The sequence below is a fragment of the Crocuta crocuta genome, unplaced genomic scaffold (assembly GCF_008692635.1).
Source record: "Crocuta crocuta isolate KB4526 unplaced genomic scaffold, BGI_CrCroc_1.0 scaffold216, whole genome shotgun sequence".
NCBI lineage: Eukaryota > Metazoa > Chordata > Mammalia > Carnivora > Hyaenidae > Crocuta > Crocuta crocuta.
In genome coordinates, this window is record NW_027531504.1 from 10,869,501 (window position 1) to 10,890,146 (window position 20,646).

General features: G+C 35.6%; 1 protein-coding gene across 5 annotated transcripts in view; it reads left to right on the forward strand.

Annotated features, from left to right (window-relative positions):
• Positions 1 to 20,646, forward strand: part of ATP2B1 (ATPase plasma membrane Ca2+ transporting 1) — a 135,005-nt gene that overhangs the window by 76,738 nt on the left and 37,621 nt on the right. For all 5 annotated transcript variants that reach the window (XM_077772278.1, XM_077772277.1, XM_077772279.1 and 2 more), the window contains exons 3-9: positions 4,451 to 4,648; positions 10,916 to 11,170; positions 11,261 to 11,386; positions 14,889 to 15,029; positions 17,578 to 17,616; positions 18,384 to 18,545; positions 20,268 to 20,482. In XM_077772278.1, the coding sequence (XP_077628404.1) occupies positions 4,451 to 4,648; positions 10,916 to 11,170; positions 11,261 to 11,386; positions 14,889 to 15,029; positions 17,578 to 17,616; positions 18,384 to 18,545; positions 20,268 to 20,482 (1,136 nt within the window). The remainder of the gene's footprint in view (positions 1 to 4,450; positions 4,649 to 10,915; positions 11,171 to 11,260; positions 11,387 to 14,888; positions 15,030 to 17,577; positions 17,617 to 18,383; positions 18,546 to 20,267; positions 20,483 to 20,646) is intronic.

Below are 20,646 nucleotides of genomic sequence, written 5' to 3' on the forward strand. Positions count from 1 at the left end.
AGACAATACTACATATATACAACAAACGTATATAGACACGCTTAAATATACAAACAGACACAGAGACCTTATGGCTTCTGTTTCACCCATTGTAAAAGTTCAATCTAACTTTCTGGTAGATGTTAAGGCTCCCTGCCCAGATAGCTGAAGCTAAGTTTTAAAGGACCTTTCCCCCCCTTTTTTTTTTTTTTCTGTTAAGAATTACTTCCTTGAAGTTTGTACTTTAGCATTTACATCTCAGAGACACAAGGAAGAATGCAAGTTACAGATCTTTAAAGATTAGTAGGGGAGGTTTGGGGATTGGCAAAAAGAAATGGGTAAACTTTGAATTGTCTCTAGAGTTGCATTTCTAGTTTCTCACAAAGATTTGCGAGATAGGGTTTTGCTGCTCTTAATTCCTCAAAGAATTGAGTTGTAACTTAAATGGCATTACAGCTTATTTCACTCATCCAACTACATTATCCTCAATGAGCATAGGGAAGAGTGGCTTACCAAAATTTTCTGTCAGGCTCCAACCAGGTCTTCTCATCTTATTTTCTACTTTTTTATGTTTCCAGAATCTCTGGAGTTAATCCAGTTAAAAAACGTTAGAGAATTTTCTCTGAGTTCAAAAAATTATTTAACTATAGCCCTTACTTAGTTTGGTCTTTAGTGTGTGGCCTTTGACCAAGGAGTGAAAGGTACCTGAAGAGTATCACCTGTAGTCTCAGGTGATGTTATAAAAGGTAATTTAATAGTCTCTGCAGAGTGTAAAGGCAACTCAGACAGGATTTGTAGAATGAGTACTCAGAAGAAGAAAGAGGAGAGCAGTAGGACTACTATGCCAGTCTTAAAGCCTTTTGTTTTTTGGTACCTCTTATGAATCTTTACTTTTTCACTAGCCTCATAGAAGAAATCTTTCACTGAAGCTATTTTGGAATTTTGACATTTGGAAGCTTCTGCATGCCAATAAAAATAGGTGTTCCATTCTGTTTGATTTGGGACTCCTTGCTTTCAAGTGTACTTCTTAAATGGTCGTATCTAACTGGAACATTTCTCATAATGGCCATTGTGATTCTAGGTTGTCTTTAGTAAGATTTTGCCATTTTTGTAGATATTTTACAACTTCTGAAACCATAATTATCAGACATACAAAAGATAGGTATGTCAGAAGGTGGCCTGCTTAAGTCTTTGGATTTTATGGATCCCATTACTCAAAGTAGAAGTATAGAAAACAAAAGAGAGCTCACCAAGAAGGGTAATGCTTTCACAAAAGCAGATAAAGTCAGAGAGCTGAACCAAAGAGACTAAATTCGAATCCGAGAGGAAACCCACTGAACGGAAAGGAAGAAGATGGCTCGTAGAAATGGAGAGGACAGAGGGCTCAGGTGTGACCCATAAACATTTATTAGTTCCCCAGGGGTTCTGTACCTTCTGATCCCACTTCATGACACCATGTAATGTCAACCTTAAGTGAAACAAATGGTAATTTAATTAAATAAAGATGAGTTTATTCAGGAATAACAGTGGCATTGCCATTCAGGACAAGAAGACTATGGCAAAACATAGGTAAGTGCAAAGAGACAGAGGGGAGGCTAACTTTTATTAGGTTCTGGGAGGACATGGGGTGAGTTATTTTGAAAATAACTTCACTGGACAAGAGCAAGAGCTCAAGGTTGTGGTGATTTCTCACTGGCTGCAAGTGGTGTGCAGTTTGCTGTTACTGAGGCATGTTGAAATCTTCCTCGTTTCTGCTACTCATGTAAGTTGAGATGAGTGCTATGTGCCCAAGAACTCTCCCTTCATGGCTTCCCAACTCCATTTTAAATCAGGTTTCCTTTATTCATTTTCACAACTGCTTTTGATGTTTTTTTTTTTTTATTATATTTTCTCTTGGTGAAGCTAATTGGGGCATAAGGAGATCAAATGGCCACACATGCCCTTGGCCTCATTGCCACTACCTACAGTCAGTTGAGCCAATGGGACTGGGCAGAAGATTTGTCATTATATTTATTCATAAACTATACTTAATGATTTCATGTCATATCTACTCTTTTCAAAACTAAGTCCATATAGTCTCATTAACCAGTTTTATCATCTATCTCCCTTCCCCCAAGAACTTTGCTTTCTCTCTCTTAACAATGGAAGCCTTTTCCTGCATGCACTTAGATCAGGCTAACACCTACACCCTGAATTCCATTCCTCTTGCCTCTTCAGAGGCTTTACTCCAGTGTTAGCCTGTGTCTCTTGTATCATCAGTGTTGTCTTCTCTACTTGATTATTTCCACTGGTAAATTATTTGCCATTAAATCTGTCACTCATCTTTAAAAAAGCATAATGGATTTATTTATCTACTTTAATTCACTTTTACTGTTTTATTTTTCTCTGCTGCATCACACTCCTGGAAAAAGTCATATAATCATAGTTTCCACCCATTTTCTAATTCCTATTGTCTCCAGTTCTTTGTAATCAGACTTCCTTCGCAACATTCCACTGGAAGATTTCTTATCAAGGTCATCAGCCTCCATCTAGCGAAAAGTCAGTTGTCTGTTCTCCACATGATCTTCATCTTTAAAAAAACTCTCGTTTTGTAGGCTTCCATATATTACATGAGCCTGTTCTTGAGCCATCCACCTCCCCTCTGCCCATTTCTTGGGGTTGCCTTTTCTTTCCCTACCTGATCATTAAATGTTGGGGAGTGTTTCTAGCCTTAACCCTTCTCATATGAATGACATCATTAAAATAAAAGATATAACAAACTTACTATTTAATATCTTTTTATAAAAGAAAGGGCATTTAATTAAAAAAGCAGCAAGCACATAATTTCAGAACATTTCAAAGTTTAGTCCTTTAAAACAAATTTTGTTTTGTGGAAAACCTTACTACATTGATTCCTCTATCCCTCAATTGAACCATGGACCAGTGTTAAGTGGTTTCAGCCAGGTGTAATTGGGGAGCATTGCTCTAGTCTGAAGAAACTGTGGATTCTAAATTATTATAATTTGCAAGTTTCTTCTCTCATATTGTCTTTCCCCCAGTCACAATTACTGCTATCCTTCCATTCCTTTCTTTCCACTGAACTCCATCTCAAAGCCTGGAGCTGTGTGAAGCTTTTCAGATGATGACTTTTGTCATCAGAAATCTAAAATGTTTTCCGCCCAGTATGCACTGACTTTGTTACAGTTGCTAATGAAAACATTCTCTGGAATCTTCTTGATACCTTTAACCAAGTAAATAAGTACTTTAAAATGTCTGTGTTCATTTCTTATTGTTTATTCTAGCCACGTATGTTCTCTGTTCTCTCGCTCCTACTCCCTGCCTGCCTCCATACTGAGGTTACTAGCTGAAACCCTGAAAACCCAAAGCTTCCCAGTAGTCTGCTGGTTTCCATTCTTGCTCCTTTGTTGTTCTCTTGGGATGACCTCTTGCAAAAAAAAATAGTAATTTAACTAAATTAATTATAAATTTAAATTTATGATGATAAATTGTAAGTTGTATCATTCTGGTATCTTTGCCTTCTTTGATATTTTTAAGCCGACTAAGGAAACGTGTCACTGCTGCCTGTTTTCATGCCCCCCCCCGCCCCCCCAAAAATACAAATGTGTATGTACTTTGCTTTAGCTATTTGGGATATATCTAGGCTTGATAGGATCAGCAGGGTTAAATTTGAGGAGGACCTGCTTGATGCGGTAAAGGAAAGGCAAAATTGATGTTATCCAACTCTCTCTTAACCTCTTCCCTCACAACTTTCCAATTCCACACTCCAGGCAATAAATATTATGTCCTATCACGCACCTTTTCCCTTACAGTGACAGTGGGTGCTATCAGTCAGTAGCAATACCAGTTTCTCAAGCTGGAAATAAATCCTAAAAATAAAATTCGAAAGAAAGGTCATCCATAATTTCCTTTTTTTGTGTGTGACTTGCAAATCTTTTATCAGTCCAAGTATAACAGACATTTTAATGGAGTTTTAGAGCTTGTGAGAAACGCTTCATTGTTCTTTAGTAAATAAGAGTGAAAATCAGAAAGTTTCTCTGATTATGTTAATAACTAAGATGCTGTAAGTAAATCAAATAAATCCATAATTCCCCATTTTGGGAGGGAAAACCTCATAAGTAAAGGTCAGGGAAATGTTTAATTCCAATATAAAACCCATCCAACTGTCATATCACCCCTGGTCTCTGGCAGTCTACAAGATGGTATAAAGTAGTAAGATCAAAAATAAACATTTTGGAAAAGTGAAAATTCTTACTCCAGTCTTGAGCTGTCTACTTGAAATATTTTAAAGCACTGTACATGTTTTTCAGTGATTTAAATTCTGTTCATTTGGTATAATGCATAAAAATCAGTTTGATCTGGTCTTATGACCCAATCTTGCAGTCTAAAGTGTAATGAATGAATATGTTTTAAGTAAAATATTTTGTTTTGTAGGTAGTGAAACTTTTCACTGAAATTTGTTTCTTCTCACTAGGTTTAAGTGGAAACCCTGCAGATATAGAGAGAAGAGAAGCAGTGTTTGGAAAGAATTTTATACCTCCTAAAAAGCCAAAAACCTTTCTTCAATTAGTATGGGAAGCATTACAAGATGTCACTTTAATTATATTAGAAATCGCAGCCATAGTATCGTTGGGCCTTTCTTTTTATCAACCTCCAGAAGGGGATAATGCACGTAAGTAAATCGGGGAAGGAAAAAAAGAAAAAATGACATTCGTGTGTGATGTTAATAACTTCAGTGCATTTGCTTAAAATTAAATATAATAATAATAGGTTGGCATTTATTGACTGTGCTAGACAACATTCTAGTAGTGCTTTTAATTGTTGTTAAAATATGCCATCTCAGATAATTTTACAGTAGCCCTGTGAGTTCATCACCTCCACGTGACATACAGAGGTTAAATAACCTGCCAATATGTGCATACCACATGTTGGCAAGGAGCTAAGCCACATATACGATGTGGTTTGTACCATCATGGTTTTTAAGGTCTTGAAACATTATATTAAAGTAATTGTAGTTTTTAATTTTGGGATTTTTAATAATCTTTTGGAAATCAGTATGAAAACAAAATTCTGTTCTCTTCACTAATTCCTTATTTTTCAAGTTCTTTTTTTCTTTTATTTAAATATAATCTATTGTCAAATTGGTTTCCGTACCACACCCAGTGGTCATCCCAACAAGTGCCCTCCTCAACCCCCATCATCTGCTTTCCCCTCTCTCCAACCCCCATCAGCCCTCAGTTTGTTCTCAGTAATTAAGAGTTGCTTATGGTTTGCCTCTCTCCTTCTCTGTAACTGTTTTTCAAGTTCTTAAATTGTATTATTATATGCATGATTTGGGTAATTGCTTTGCCATTCTAGAAATGTGTATACTACAACTTATGTTGACTAATGGAAAAGTATATCATACAGTGGTAGATCTGCTTTAACTTGTAGCTACAATGGTTTTGTCCTTCTCCTGCCTTTCTGTGTTCTTCATTTCTCTTTTAAAATTTCTTATTCTCTTTTTAACAAATTTTTTAAAAATAGATATTCCTTGACAGTACATTCTATAACTGCTAAGGTGTCTAGCTTGGGTTTTGGTCACTATATTTAAATAGCTATAGAGTAAACCAGTAGTATTAATTCTATATCAGAAGAGTGATATACCAATATTTTTATTTGTAAAAACTTTATTCTTAGGCCTTTCAAGTTATAAAGAGCTAAATAAATATTTGCTAACTCTAAAAGTTGGCTCAAGTAATAATTTTAAAGGAATTCCATTAAAGGTATGCCTGGAACTCATGTGAGAGTTGTTTTGTTTTTTTGTTTGTTTTAGAAAGTAGGTCACGGAATTAGTTTATCTGAAAGTAGAATTTTTCAACAACAGCTCTGTTTACATTTTACACCAGAGCATTCTTTCTTGCCCTGCACTATACCACTTTCCAGTTGAGGCCACCAGAACTTCTCCAAACATTGCCAGATTTCTGATAGGGGACAAAATTTCCTGTGGTTGAGAATCACTGGCCCAAATGAGAAAAAAATTACGTAATATTCTTGTCAACATTGAGTCAGATTATTATTTTTTTTTTAATTTTTTTTTTAATGTTTTATTTATTTTTAGGAGAGAGAGAGAGAGAGAGAGAGACAGCGTGAGCAGGAGAGGGTCAGAGAGAGAGAAGGAGTCACAGACTCCGAAACAGGCTCCAGGCTCTGAGCTGGCAGTCAGCACAGAGCCCGACGCGGGGCTCGAACCCACGAACCGCGAGATCATGACCTAAGCGAAAGTCGGACGCTTAACCGACTAAGCCACCCAGGCGCCCCTTTTTTATTAAGTAAATAATACATACTTTGCTGTGGAAAGATTAGGAGAGGAAAATGACCATTCATAGGAAATAATATTCACCAAAAATCTCACTTCTTAGAGATTACTGCTGTACCCTTTTGATATATATTGTCCCAGATTTTAAAATGTTTTCTATGTCTTGGGGTACTCATGTATGTGTATGTGTACATCTGTGGGTAGGCAGGAGGGTGTGTAAATGTATATGGAATGTTTTATATGTAAAGGGAAGGTCATACCATGTTCAACATATAGGTAAATTCTGTAGTCAATTTACCCAACTATCAAAGAATATTGAGGATTGGTTTTCTAGAATTCAGTGAGTTAGCAGATTATGAAGTTTGGGTTTTGTTTTTTTTTTTGTTTTTTGTTTTTTACTTTTAACATTTTTCCCCCAAGATGATAAGAAGACTAAAGAAAAATATTTTCAATGGAAATGGATTTTGTTACTAACAAAGACAGATCTTTTTAGAATTTGGACTGCTTCATTTGTAGCATGTAGTGACAAGCCCTTTCCCAAATTTGCTTAAGGAGAATACCGGCATTAGATCCAACTGGGAAGATACTTTAAAAATGTCAGTGTCATAAGACACATTAAAAAGAGTCAGAATCTGCTAGAAGGTGTTAATAAAACATACAAAGGTATTTTTGCTCGATGGTGAAATGTTAGTATTTGCATTTTTAAAACATTTATTAGTGTACTCCATGTATCTTTTCATAACGTATATTTTAACACTAAGTAGTAAATCTGTAGTCATAGAAATCTAAAGTATCAAAATTTCTTATTAGTACTGATGGTGTAAAAATAAGCATTATAGCTCATATAGTAAACACATCTTTAGTTACTAGTGTAATACCATCTTCTCAAAACTTTGGTCTTAGGGCCCCTTTATACTCAAAATATTAAGGACTCCACAAACAGATTTTGATTACATGAACTATATATGTAGATATTTACTGTATTCTTAATTAAAATTGAGAAATTTAAAAATACTGTATCAGTGCATTTAAAAATTGTATCTAAGTGTTGTATTAGAATAAATATAATTGCTGTAATTATTAATGAAATTTTAAATTAAGTAATGAAAAGAGTATTAGTGTTCTTCATTTCCTTGTATCTCTTTAAGGTCTGGCATAATTGAAGATAACTGGATTCTTATCTGCTTTTGCATTTAGTGTCTTGTGTTAGCACACGTAACGTAGTCTTTGGAAAATTCCACTACACATTCCTGAAATAGAATGCAAATTACATCTTAGTATTATTACATAGTTTTGACTTTGGGGGATCCTCCTGGGGTTCCTAGACAACACTTTTTGAGAACTGATTCTTTATACTGTTAATGTACATACTTGATACATCATTCAAGAAATAGCTCAAGTAGAGAATTTTAAGAATGCGAATATTTGCCTTGTGGTAGAGAGCACAGACTGAAATTAGATTGTGCATCTCTCTCAGGTGAATGTGTTTACAGGAGAACACCTTTGGTGAAATAGATTTTTATTATTATATTTATTCTCCGACTTTCCTGAAAGTGTTATTAGATAGGTGTGTGTGTGTGTGTGTACATATATATACACACATAACTGGTAAAGTACAGTCCCCTAACTTTGATTTTTGTAATTATTTTTTCCCTGCAACTACTCTAAAAATTTGTAGTGATCAGCAGCAGGAAAAGGATTTAATTTTTAGAAGTACTTTACTACTATCTGTTTCAAAATCATTCTAAATGTATCTATAATTTAAGGTAGAACTGTATGTATTGAAATATGGCATCAACTTGCTTCATGTTCTCTTTTGAAATATTTAGTCATCTAGTTCTAAATATGCATGTGAGATTTAAAGCTGAAAATAATATAATTGTCTCATAGTTCTTTTTCCCTTAATCTTTGTTGTATTGATCTTTAAACTTTTTTGGTTGTATACCTTATCAGGAAGAAATATGCACATATATCCAAAGGATGCATTTATGAATTATATATATATAAAGCTATCTGTATAATGTATTTTATGTTTATAGTGTATGTTTATAATGTGTAAGTTTTGAACATATGCAAAAATATAAATTAAAATATTAAAAAGATGAAATGAGGTTTCATATTTTGATGTTTAGTAACCATGAAATATCATTATTGATAACATGATTGAATATACATTAGTTTATAATTTTGATTTAACCTTGATTTCCCTTGATTGGGTCCTGAATTTGGTTTATTTCAGAACTTGGTTTTAACATTTCTCACAGCTGAAAAGAAACTTACAACATTTTGTAAATCCACATGCAAGAAGTGTACTCACTAATGATATCCCATCCACCAGTTACACAAAAGGGTTTTTTTTTTTTACATACAACTGGTAAATTCCATCTTCTGCTTTTTTTAATTTTTTTTAATGCTTATTTATTTTTGAGAGAGAGAGAAAGAGAGTGCAAATGGGGGAGGAACAGAGAGAGAGAGACATGATTGAAAGCAGGTTGCAGGCTTTGAGCTGTCAGCACACAGCCAGACACAGGACTCGAACTCACTAATGGTGAGATCATGACCTGGGCCTAAGTCAGATGCTTAGTGAACTGAGGCACCCAAGTACCCCATCTATCTTCTGCTTTCAATTTGTTGTTCTTGTACACTATTAAAAAGTATTGCATTTTTACATTTTTAACAAAATGAGATCAAAATCAAAACCCATTGAAATGCTTCATTTGGAAGATAATATTTTAGCTGTGTTTCAAGTTGGTCAGCATGGCATTTCATGTTGGAAGATAATGTTTTAACTGTATTTCAAGTTGGTCAACATGGCACTTCAGCTTTCATCTGCTCTTTACCTGGAGCACATCTCCTGTCTTCTGGGCAGGTGGAAGGGGAAGGAGAAGCTGTCCTACCCCTTTTACTGTTTCAAACATTGTAAACCGTAAGTTCATTTAACTAGTTATTGTGTACAAAAGCACATGGTCATTTCTTCAGCTTGAGTGTAATTCAAAGACAAGTTTTAATATTTGGATGAAGAAGTCAGCGCTCTCGACAGATTGTCCTGCTGTCTCCTTTGGAGAGCATGGGCTTGTACCCATTGATGGCTGAATCCTGCTGATAGGCCTCAGGATTTTTTTTCTTTTTCTTTTTCTTTTTCTTTTTCTTTTCTTTCTTTCCTTTTTTTTTTTTTTTTTTAAATCTCCTCATTCCTTCCATTTCACTACCACCAGTTAATTTTATTCTAGTCTTTGTCTTCTCTGACCTCATCTGTCCCACATACCTCTCCTGGACTAATCTTTATTCAACATCTTTATACTTCACATCATTTCTTTGGCTCATGCATCTATTCTGGAACATGTTTTAATCATTCCTAGTATCATTCATTTACTCATTCTTTTCTTCTGAATAACCTTTTTCCTGCTTTATGTGTCCTAAGAGAACCATTGATTTTTCAGACTTTGAGCTCAACCCTCAGTAAGAAAGTTATGTAAGAATGCAGAAAAACATATTCCTTCGTGTGAGTTTATAAATACCCAAAGTAAACTTCCAAGAAAAAATACTTACCTCTATTATATGTATATTCTTTTTATTTTGTTCTGTATCCTTTTTCAAAATGCTAGTCATGAGCCACTGAATTGATTTTAGACTCAAACAGATTATAACCCACAATCCAAACAGCATTATTTCATCGTTCTTTCTTCAACATTTTTTACCCTAAAATTTGAGTTTTTGGGGTTCTTTCCCCCTTCTATTCTCCTATAAATTTTTTATGCCATAAAAACCTTTTTACTGATTTTAATCTTTCCCTGGAATGCTCTAAAGCAATTATATGGCTAGTTCTCTTTTATCACTTGGCTCCTAGCTCAGATGTCATGGACACGTCTGAGGGACCTTCTGTGTTCACACAACCAGTTAGTCCCTTCCTTCATTTGATAGCATATCACCATCCTTTATTTTCTTTATGGCATTTACTATATTGAAATTGATTATTTGTGTTTTATTTTATGAAGTCTTCCTATACTATCTGCACCTACTTGTCTGAGTATGGGTTTTGTGAGGAGAGGGACTCTCAGATCCTAAAATAATGTCTGGCATCTAGAGTAAGTACCCAAATAGTTGGATTAAAGAGTAGCACTTTGCTTACCTTTTCATGTTATGGAAACCAAGTTTTGCTTGTACTCCTGTAAAATTGATATAGTAAGTAAGCATGATTCATGGGTAGCACATAATACTTAAGATTTCATGTATATTTTGTCTAACATACATAATAATTGATAGCATTAACCATTTGTCAGGTGTGAAGGAATTCTCAATCACTGCTCTACCTACTTTCCAAATGTTCTCTCATTGAATCCTCAGGACTCTGGGGTAGGTGGTGTTGACAGATTAAGAACTTGCCTGGAAGCTGAGATTTAATCTTCCTCAGTGTCCTTACTCTTATCTAGTGCCCTAGACTGCCTCCCTGTCCTGAGGGTGAGAATCTTCAAAGGAAGACAACTTGAAATTGACATAGTTTGCATTCTTGTCATTATGGAATGCTTTGAGTTCAGTAAGGTGTTTAGAGTAAAATTAGCAAGGTATGTAAACATTGTAATTAACTTATTGCTTGTCTGTTTATAATCTTTTTTTGATAGCATTTTCTTTCTTTCTGTACAGTTTGTGGAGAAGTTTCTGTTGGAGAGGAAGAAGGTGAAGGTGAAACTGGTTGGATTGAAGGAGCTGCAATCCTCTTATCAGTAGTGTGTGTAGTATTAGTAACAGCTTTCAATGACTGGAGTAAGGAAAAACAGTTCAGAGGTTTGCAGAGTCGAATTGAACAAGAACAGAAGTTCACGGTCATCAGGGGTGGTCAGGTCATTCAGATACCTGTAGCTGACATTACTGTTGGAGATATTGCTCAGGTGAAATATGGTAAGTGAAAAAGAGCAATACCTCTGATGTTAGGAGTAAAGTTACTTTAATCTTGTTTACAGTGTACATTACAATTGCTCTTTGTTTTAGGTGATCTTCTTCCTGCTGATGGCATACTAATTCAAGGCAATGATCTTAAAATTGATGAAAGCTCATTGACTGGTGAATCTGATCATGTGAAGAAGTCTTTAGATAAGGATCCCTTACTTCTATCAGGTATGATTTCCTTTTGTATCTTTGAACTTTTTACTCCTCCACAACTATACACCATTGTCAGCAAACATAGATTCCCTAAGAGCCTACATGGTGAAGGACTCTATTTTATGTTAGCTTCTAGCCTTATAATCCTCAGGGATTTGTTGGGTTTTTTTTTTTCTAAGTTGGCAGAGATATTAGAGATCTTTGAAACTAGAGCCATATTTTACAAATGAGGAACACGAATAAAAAAAATCAAGAGATTTTTGAGAGTCAGTGATGATAATGATAAAACTAAAATATAAGCCTAATGATTTCTACTGTTGTGTTTTTCTGTATTACATTTATTCTTAAGGCCTGTTGATGTGTAAAATTAAAGAATGATTATATTTTTAAAGCAAATTAGTGAACTGTCTGTGATGATCTGTAGAGGACAGGTGTGTGTGTGTGTGTTTAACGATAAAATTCTTAAAATGTATCTAATCCGACTCCTGCATCCAACTACCAAGGAGTAAATCTGAGACAAGCTATTTATCAAAGATCACATGGCTAATCAACAGAAGGCCCAAGAGTAGCACCACATGTACTAAGGAGGATTGAATTTGCACATAGGTAGGACATGTTCTGAGAAGGAAGAGGATTTGTACAGGTGAGGGCACTGTTTGAAGTGGGGATGGGAGTGTCTACTTGGTAGGCTCTTGTGACAGTAACGGTGATAGCCTGACGTGAGCTTAATGGGAAATGAAAGGGAAGGGATGATGGGAAAATTCACAACCTGCCTTCTAAAATGCCCAGTGAGAGGAAGCAAGAGTACTACAACCTGCCTCCAAAAGTATGCCAGTTCCTTTACGTTTGATTTCCAGGTTTTTACTCTTAATTTGCTAGTATTCTTTATAGAATTTACAAAATTGCCTATAAGACAGTTGTTTACATATGTGTGTTAGATTGAATTATACTAGAATTTGAGGCAAGCAGAATGTTGCCTGTTTGTCTTCTATTATCATTTTCAGATGTTAATGGAATGCTAACAATACATTGTAAGGAGATTTCTGCAGATTTAACTATGTAATAACTTGGCAGCTATAATTTTTCAGTTCTTTGTAAATTTTATATTTTGATTGATTGAACATGGCTTCACTGAAACCAGAGTCACTGTGACAAGAATCAGTTAAGTGAGGGTCACAACTTCCAGGTGTATACTTAAGTTTATCTATTACCTTTTTAATATTGGCAAATATGTGCCTAAAAAGCTTATTGCAAAACATACTACCACTAAAAATCAGAGTATTACATATGTATGCATTCATAAACACCACATAAAAGGGTAGAGTTCCCAATTACAATAGACTTAACTTCTTCGGAAAAATCTTGGGATTTGTACAACTTCAAAATCCTACTCTACCAAGAACATTCTATTTGGCCTTTTCTTTACATGGGTATACTTGTAATTCATTTCAAATAGACAGGAATATCTTGAATATGTAAGTATGATGTATTTAAGTATAATGTGTACTCATTTTACTTATTCCTTGCTATACCTCTAAGAAACTATAATTATTAACCAAACAAAACCTATAGTTTTTCCAAGGAAGGGAAGGAATCTAATCATATCTTAACTATCATGGGCCATGATATTTGGCAAACTGAGATGGTATTCTCTTGCCATTTTGCCATATGTACTGCATGGACTTTTATGTACATCTAGCTCACTTACAAAGTGCTTACTACCTCTTCAGGTTGATGTCCTTTAATTGAACTTTGGTCCTTTTCTGTTTTAACAGAGATTGGGAGTAAGCTTTATGTAGATTCGGGCCCCTGACACATCAAGTGTACCACAGGAACTCTGTAAATTTTCCATGGTTAAAGACAAGACTGAAATAACTTTGCAGAGTCCCTTATCGTAATGTGGGTGGGAAAGTTTTTCTGCATTTATTTCCCTATTCCAAAAATGTACTAAAAAACATAAATTGCATTTATTTTTAAATTTATTCTCATGATGCCATCGCTCACTGCTGTTCTTGGCTTTTTAAATTTAGATTTTTAAAAGCAGTTATTCAGTTAGCAGTGGGGATATGACCAGAATAAAACCTGTTTACTTTGCCTGAGCACAGTAACTGCCAACATCTGATTACCTGTGGTAAAGAGGAACAGAATATAAAAAATTGAAATCTGCCAAAAGCCAGAATGGTTAAAAGAAAGAACTTGTCTTTAACATGTAGAAGTTGCTCATTAAATACTGTTTCACTATCTCGAACTTTATTTCTTGTTTCCCTTGCCTTTTCACTGACAGAGAAGCTAATAACTAGTGAAGTATTTAGAATATAGATTTTTAAAAGCAAGAAAACCAAAGGCCTAAGAAATTCACAGTGGATAAGTTCTCCCAGTAATCAGTAGACAAATAATAAATTTCTAACTTGTGGAATAAGTACATATGCTTTATGACTTTATTTAACAAATAACCTTTGTGTATTGACTTGGTATATAAGATGGTGGTAAGGGCTACAGAACCTGTCTTCCATATGGTTGTAAACTAGGAGATGGAGTAAATACATAATAACTATAAGGAAGACTGTTGAGAGTTCAGAACAAAGAGTTGGTTTTGAGGTGGGAAGGCTTTTAATTAGCGAAAAAGATGCAGAGATGTGGATGTACAAGTTGGGGAATAGTAAGCAAACGTATTGGCATTATAAGAAGAATATGCCCTTTTTCTCCTGACAGAACTGCATTGAATCTTTGTCTTGCCACTTAATAGTTGTGTAAGTTTGGGCAAATTTCTAGAAAATCGGAATAATAATGCCTATCATCTTGCAAGATTGTTGTAAGAATACAACCAGTGTTCCCATCTCTGTTCCCTGGCTTCCATAATGGAATTTTATGGTAGAGTAGTGGACGAAAAGTTTGGAAGGTTGGCTGTTTGGTTTCAAGGTGAAGATCTTAGACTTAACCCAGTAGGCAGTGTAGAATTAGAGGTTTTTGAACCATGTGATGATTGTGAAAACATTCACATTTTAGGAAGATTAGAACTGATGTAAGGATGAACTGGAAAGACAGACTAGCTGGGAGGCTGCTGCAGTACTCTAGACTGGCTGGGATGAAAGCTGCCTTAGGTATTTAGGGTTGGGTGTGGTAAATGGGGCATTTGTTTTTCTCAGAGAAATGTCAATAATGATCACCATAATAATTTTATAATTAAAAGTAATGTGTATCTCTTGAACCCCCATGGACTCCAGGCAACGTGCAAAGCACTTTACATTTGTAGGCTTATTTGACTCTCATTGTTTATATAAAATGTAGGTACTGTTATCCTCATCTTATGGGTGAGGAATTGAGATATTATAATTTGCCAATGTCACATGATGATAAATGAGTGGTGGAGGGAGCTTTGAATTCATACAACATGGATTACAGAGTTAAAACCTTAAATATAAAGATTTAGGTTTTATTTAAATATTAGATATTAAAGACAATATGGCTAAAATTTGAAAGTGGGAGGAAAAAATCCATAACAAGTTTTCTGTTGTAGGTACTCATGTAATGGAAGGTTCTGGAAGAATGGTAGTTACTGCTGTAGGTGTTAATTCTCAAACTGGAATTATCTTTACCTTACTTGGAGCTGGAGGTGAAGAAGAAGAGAAGAAAGATGAAAAGAAAAAGGAAAAGAAAAGTAAGATTAGCAGTTTTCTTTAAGAATTGGTATTTGGAAATGAACTGGTTATAAGGACTGGTACCAAAAAAATCCTCTTCTTTTATGAAGTTCTGATATGAAAAGTTGTACAAAAAGTTAGTATAGTGCTTTCAAGGGTAGCATGAGTAGAGCCCTCCATTTCTCAATTTTTCTTGTTGATTTTACAGTCCTTCAGGGACCTTTCATGACTGTGTCAGTGCCCCTAACCGTAGCTGGACAAATTCAGCATCTCTTTGAACACTTTCATTGGCTTTATTCTGTTTATTCTTTAGTTTTAGCATCTCTGTTATCTGACCAGCAAAATGATTTAAACTCTTCCTTCCTATTTGGTTATCTTTTCTGCTAATTCAGTGATAGCTTTCTTTGTCAACCATATCACATTTTGGTCTCGGTGAGCTTTTAATCTATTTCACGTTTTCTACTCTTCACATTTCCCAGTCCGTACTTCAGTAGTCAGTTTTTAGGCATAAGGTGAAGACTTTACTGATACCTGTTATATTTCTTTTGTTACATTTAGCCCAAAGTGTTAGATAAGAAGTTTTTAGAAATTCGATCTTGACCCGTTGTATCTGCTTGCTATCCCTACAAGTGATCTGTCCTCAGCAAAAATTGGTAACCGTAGTTTATGCACAAGGATCTTACAAGTAACTCTGTCGTATGTAGGGAGACAGCCCAGAATTACTTAGCTGGGGATATGTCACTTTTTTAAAAAGCCCTCCCCAGCTTGCTTCTAAGTATCTGCTGTACTACCCTCTTCTCCCACTCCAGATTGCTCCTCTACAGGTTTTTCTCTTCAAGTTGACAGCAGTTTACTGTGGCTTAACCGCTTGGATTTATTTAATATTACCTAGGTTAGTAAGCCCATATTTCTCTTTCACATAAGTGTTTTGAGATCTTCTACAATAAAAACCTTGCTAAATCCTTGGTTTCCTGTAACTACAACCATGTTTTTAATATTTGAATGTTTTGTTCTTTGGGTTTTGTCTTCGGTTTTGAAAGTTTTAGTTCAAACAAAAGTGTACCTGAGAAGTGGTGACTGCAAATGAAGGTAACAAGACCCTCATTCTAAGTTCTCCTGTCCCCAGTCCTCCTGCAGCCCTTCCCATACCTGCTTAGGTTTAAGGTAGAGTGGAAGGAAGGCAACTGGAAAACCAGTAATAATGATGCCGTTTACTGAATGCTATGTACACTATCTCCTTAGTACTCCCAACCAAGTGACAAAGACATTACTCTTTTTATTGATGAGTAACCCGAGGCTTAAAGAGGTTAAGTACTTGCTCCAGGTCAAAGATCTAGTAAGTGGCAGATCAGACCTGCTTATTTGTCTCAAGATTCTGTGCTCTTAACCATACACTATGCTGCATCCTAATTTATAGGAGTCTGAGGTCAGTGGACCCTGTTTGATAAGGAAGGGAAGTTCATATCATCACTTTATTTAATTGATCCCACAGTGTCTTCTCCAATAAACACTATTTTCTCTAAGATCTTTTACCTCTGTTTTTGTTAATCCAGTCAAAATATTTCCAGGAATGAACATCTAACTCATTGTCATTTTTTATTCTGGGGGCTGTGTTTTTTGGTTTTTGTTTTCTTCATAGAACGGGACATTTTTTCTATCTGTGGACTTCAGCCCTTACCCCATTCCCTTGACGGCTTTGGCCATTACTCAAAAGCAGTTCAGGGTAATCTGTCTGTTTCTTCCTAGTCTGGAATGTAGCCGTCTGGTATCACTCCAGATTCAGAGCTCGTTGGAAGTAGCTAGATATTCTCTTACTGTCTCCTCCTCGATCTTGAGCATCTGTTCCTTTCTGACTCCTTTCTGACTCTGTTTGTTCCACGTTTCCCAATTTCAGGATCACTCTTCTAGATAGAGAAGTTGGAAGAAAAATTAGCTGAATGGCTCTGCCTCCTCTTTGTCATTTTTAGTATTCCACTGCCTGCTGCAGACAATAGACTCATTCCCTCCATGATTATTTTCTTGCTTCAGACATTATCATCTTTCTGTTTTGTTCAAATTTAAGCCAATTTGGAGAATTCCCCTCACTGGTAGTCTCATTGGCCTATTCTTCACATCCATATACCAGTTTTACGTAGTTGGCTCTCCTCTATCTTGTATACCTGGTATTTGCTGTCATTTTCATCACAGGTCTCTCATGTGCCTGTTGTCTTCATGACATTGCTTCCTCCCTCTCTGCCCCTGCCCTTTTCTACTTTCTTAGAATTACATGTGTGTTTAGTTTGAATCCTCTTATACTATCCTTGGGTTCATTAGAGTGGTTAAAAGAGTAAAGCCTTATGGAGAAATCAAACAAGCGTAGATGGCCCCAAATATTTTGGAGTACTTCTGGTTAAGACCCAGGGAGTGTTTGACCCAGGGGGTCATTACAAGCCAAATGCTTTCTAATCTATACAACTACACACCATGGTATAACAGTTCTCTTATAGAAATGTGAACTACCTTTGCATAATTTAGCATGGCTGTCTTCATTTCTTTGGGAAAGCTTTAATTCCCATTTTGTTCCTACAGATAAGAAACAAGATGGAGCTATTGAGAATCGCAACAAAGGTGAGTTCACAAGGATTAAAAATATAGTTAACCTGATTTCATTATATCCAAAAATATATCTGCCGTGTACTGTATTCATCCAAAAGTAGGGACAGGTAACAGGGGACATGAGTTTATGTTAACTTGGGTTAACATCTCCTCCTGCCAGTGCCTTAGTCGTCATGCTGCCACTACAGTGGTAATAAGATTTTAACTGTGATTTGTGGTAGTAAACTTAGAAAAATCCAGATGTAGGGTAACTCTCAACTTAAGCACTTCAAGTATTTTAGCATTGGTTTCTATATTATTGCAAGGAAAAATGTGTAAGAAACAAAGTATACAACTTAAATGGGTTTTTTTGCATTTATTTATATTTGTAAACATATGTATATTTATCTGTATGGTTATATGTAATGTTCTACATTATGGTTACATGTGGGCGGGTTTTATATAATGTTTAGGATAAGCCTTATCAAACACAACACAGGGGAAGAGAAATGATTTGGTGTTTAGTTCTTAGTTTAAGGGCTGTTTCTTGTTAGGCCTCATCCCTGTTACCTGCACAACATTCTCAATGTGGCATGAAGATTAACATACTAGTGTCATTATTGCCTTATTTTCTCTGTATAACAGAGAAAATAAGACATACACCCCTGCACACACAAAGCTGAATGTTTAAATCTTTTCTAGTTTCTATATGACACTGATTTGTTTCAAAAATTGTTTCAGATGTTAATAGTTATGGGTGCCTTTAAAATGTAGTGAGGTTATATTTGCTCTTAATGCAGCAAAAGCCCAGGATGGTGCAGCCATGGAAATGCAGCCTTTGAAGAGTGAAGAAGGTGGAGACGGTGATGAAAAAGACAAAAAGAAAGCAAATTTGCCAAAAAAGGAAAAATCTGTCTTACAAGGGAAACTTACAAAGCTGGCTGTGCAGATTGGCAAAGCAGGTATGATAAACAGAAGAAAATAAGGTGTTTTGCTTTTAAAATATACTAACCTTATGTTTGAAAACCGTCTTTTGACCCATTTAAGGCTACACATTGTTGCTTTTGTGAGTGGAAGGGGAGTTAAAAAATATTTTCACTTTTATCCACAATATACCAGGTCTCTTGATTTATTGCAGATCCTCAAAATGTGGCACCTTGGGGGTTCTTCCCCCATCTTACGTGGAAGCAGGTGTCCTCTGTCAATAAGTGGTCAGGTTAGGATGAGTGCCCGAGTCTCCCCAGTTTATTCACAAGCCCATGCTCTCATCTCTGAATTTTTTGGGATTTCTGAAAGCAAGAGAGAGAGGGCTATTACAGTTACTTAGTGCAGGTTACCCAACTATATTTTAATAAAAAGAAATTTCACCACACATTTTATTCATCTTTTTACTGACTGTATTTTTCTAAAAATTATAGTTTGGTTAAATTGAATGGATGAGTTGAAGCACCATCCTGCTGAAGCCAAAGTCACTAAATTACTATCTTCACTAGAAAACACCTGTTATGATTTTTTTTTTTAATTTATTAATGTTTATTTTTGAGAGAGAGAGTGCAAGTGGGAAAGGTGCAGAAAGGAGGAGACACAGAATCTGAAGCAGGCTCCAGACTCTGAGTTATCAGCACACAGCCTGATGCAGGGCTCAAATCTACAAGCCATGAGATCATGACCTGAGCTGAAGTCGGACGCTTTACTGACTGAACCACCTAGGAAACACCTGTTAATACAACCACTCTTTATGGGAGAAAAAGCAGAAGCAGAGCTCTTAGCTAAAAACAGAGCATGCCCTCCAGCAGTATCATCTGTATGATAGACCACGTGTAGATAAAGCAGCATATGCCATTAAAATCACTTAAATTATAGAATTCTACTACTTCTTAGGAGTATGTTACAAAAAGTTAGGTTTTACTTCTGTTCTCAATAAGTTTATTATCCAGTAGGAAATACTTGCTTTCTGTAATGTATAGCTATATGGTACTACTGACACCATGTTGGGGGAAAGGGTGGATTTAAGGTGGTGGTGCTATAGGTAGCAGACATTGGGTTGGATTATCAGATGCAGCTGTGTGGCTTTGTTTTCTCTTAATATTCATTTGTGAAAGGCTAAGTAGTCCACAAAATAAGTAAATGGTTTGTAAAACATGATTAACTCTTGGTTTTTTTCCTTAACTTACTGAAGCACTAAGGATAGATGAAAAAATAAATCAGAGAATTTATTTTTTTAATAAAAACATAGGGTTTAATATTTAATTCCAAGTCTCCCCATTGATCAGACTTTTACCAGCTTCTCTGTCAGCATTAAGCAGTTGCCAACATGTAAACTACCCGCTTATTCTAAGCTTTTGGTGTTTCCTCGTCATTGCCTGTTGTTTTGTCTTAGCTTTAATAGAAGGCCAAAGATACAATTACATCTAGGAAAAAAATCCTAAACCCTTTTCTACCAGTTCCCCTGGGGACAGGGCTAGCCTTGGCAGCAGAAATTAAATCTGACAATGCCAAATGATGAGTTAGGTATTAAAAAAACCGAATCAAAACAAAAAAAGGCAACAGTTTATCAAAGAAATTAAAGTATTATCAAACCCATGGTAATTCTTCCAGTGGCTAATATATAATTGACAGTGGTAATGTCTGGACTACTGAAATAATTAGTGTTTTTTTCTTTTCTTTTTTGTGTGTACTGAAAGGTTTGTTGATGTCTGCCATCACAGTTATCATTCTAGTGTTATATTTTGTAATTGATACGTTCTGGGTTCAGAAGAGACCATGGCTTGCTGAGTGCACGCCGATTTACATACAATATTTTGTGAAGTTCTTCATCATTGGGGTTACAGTTCTGGTGGTCGCTGTGCCGGAAGGCCTTCCACTTGCAGTCACCATCTCCCTGGCTTATTCTGTCAAGGTAAGCAGAGAAGAACTAAGTACAGTCACTAAGTATAAAGCCTTAGTTGGTGGAGAAAATTCACATCTGGTTATTCGTTTTTCTGGTTCGGAAAGTAGGAGCTTTCCATAAATTTAGTTTCCTTTAGAAATGTTGTCACAGGTTTCCTCCTCCTCTTGTACTCC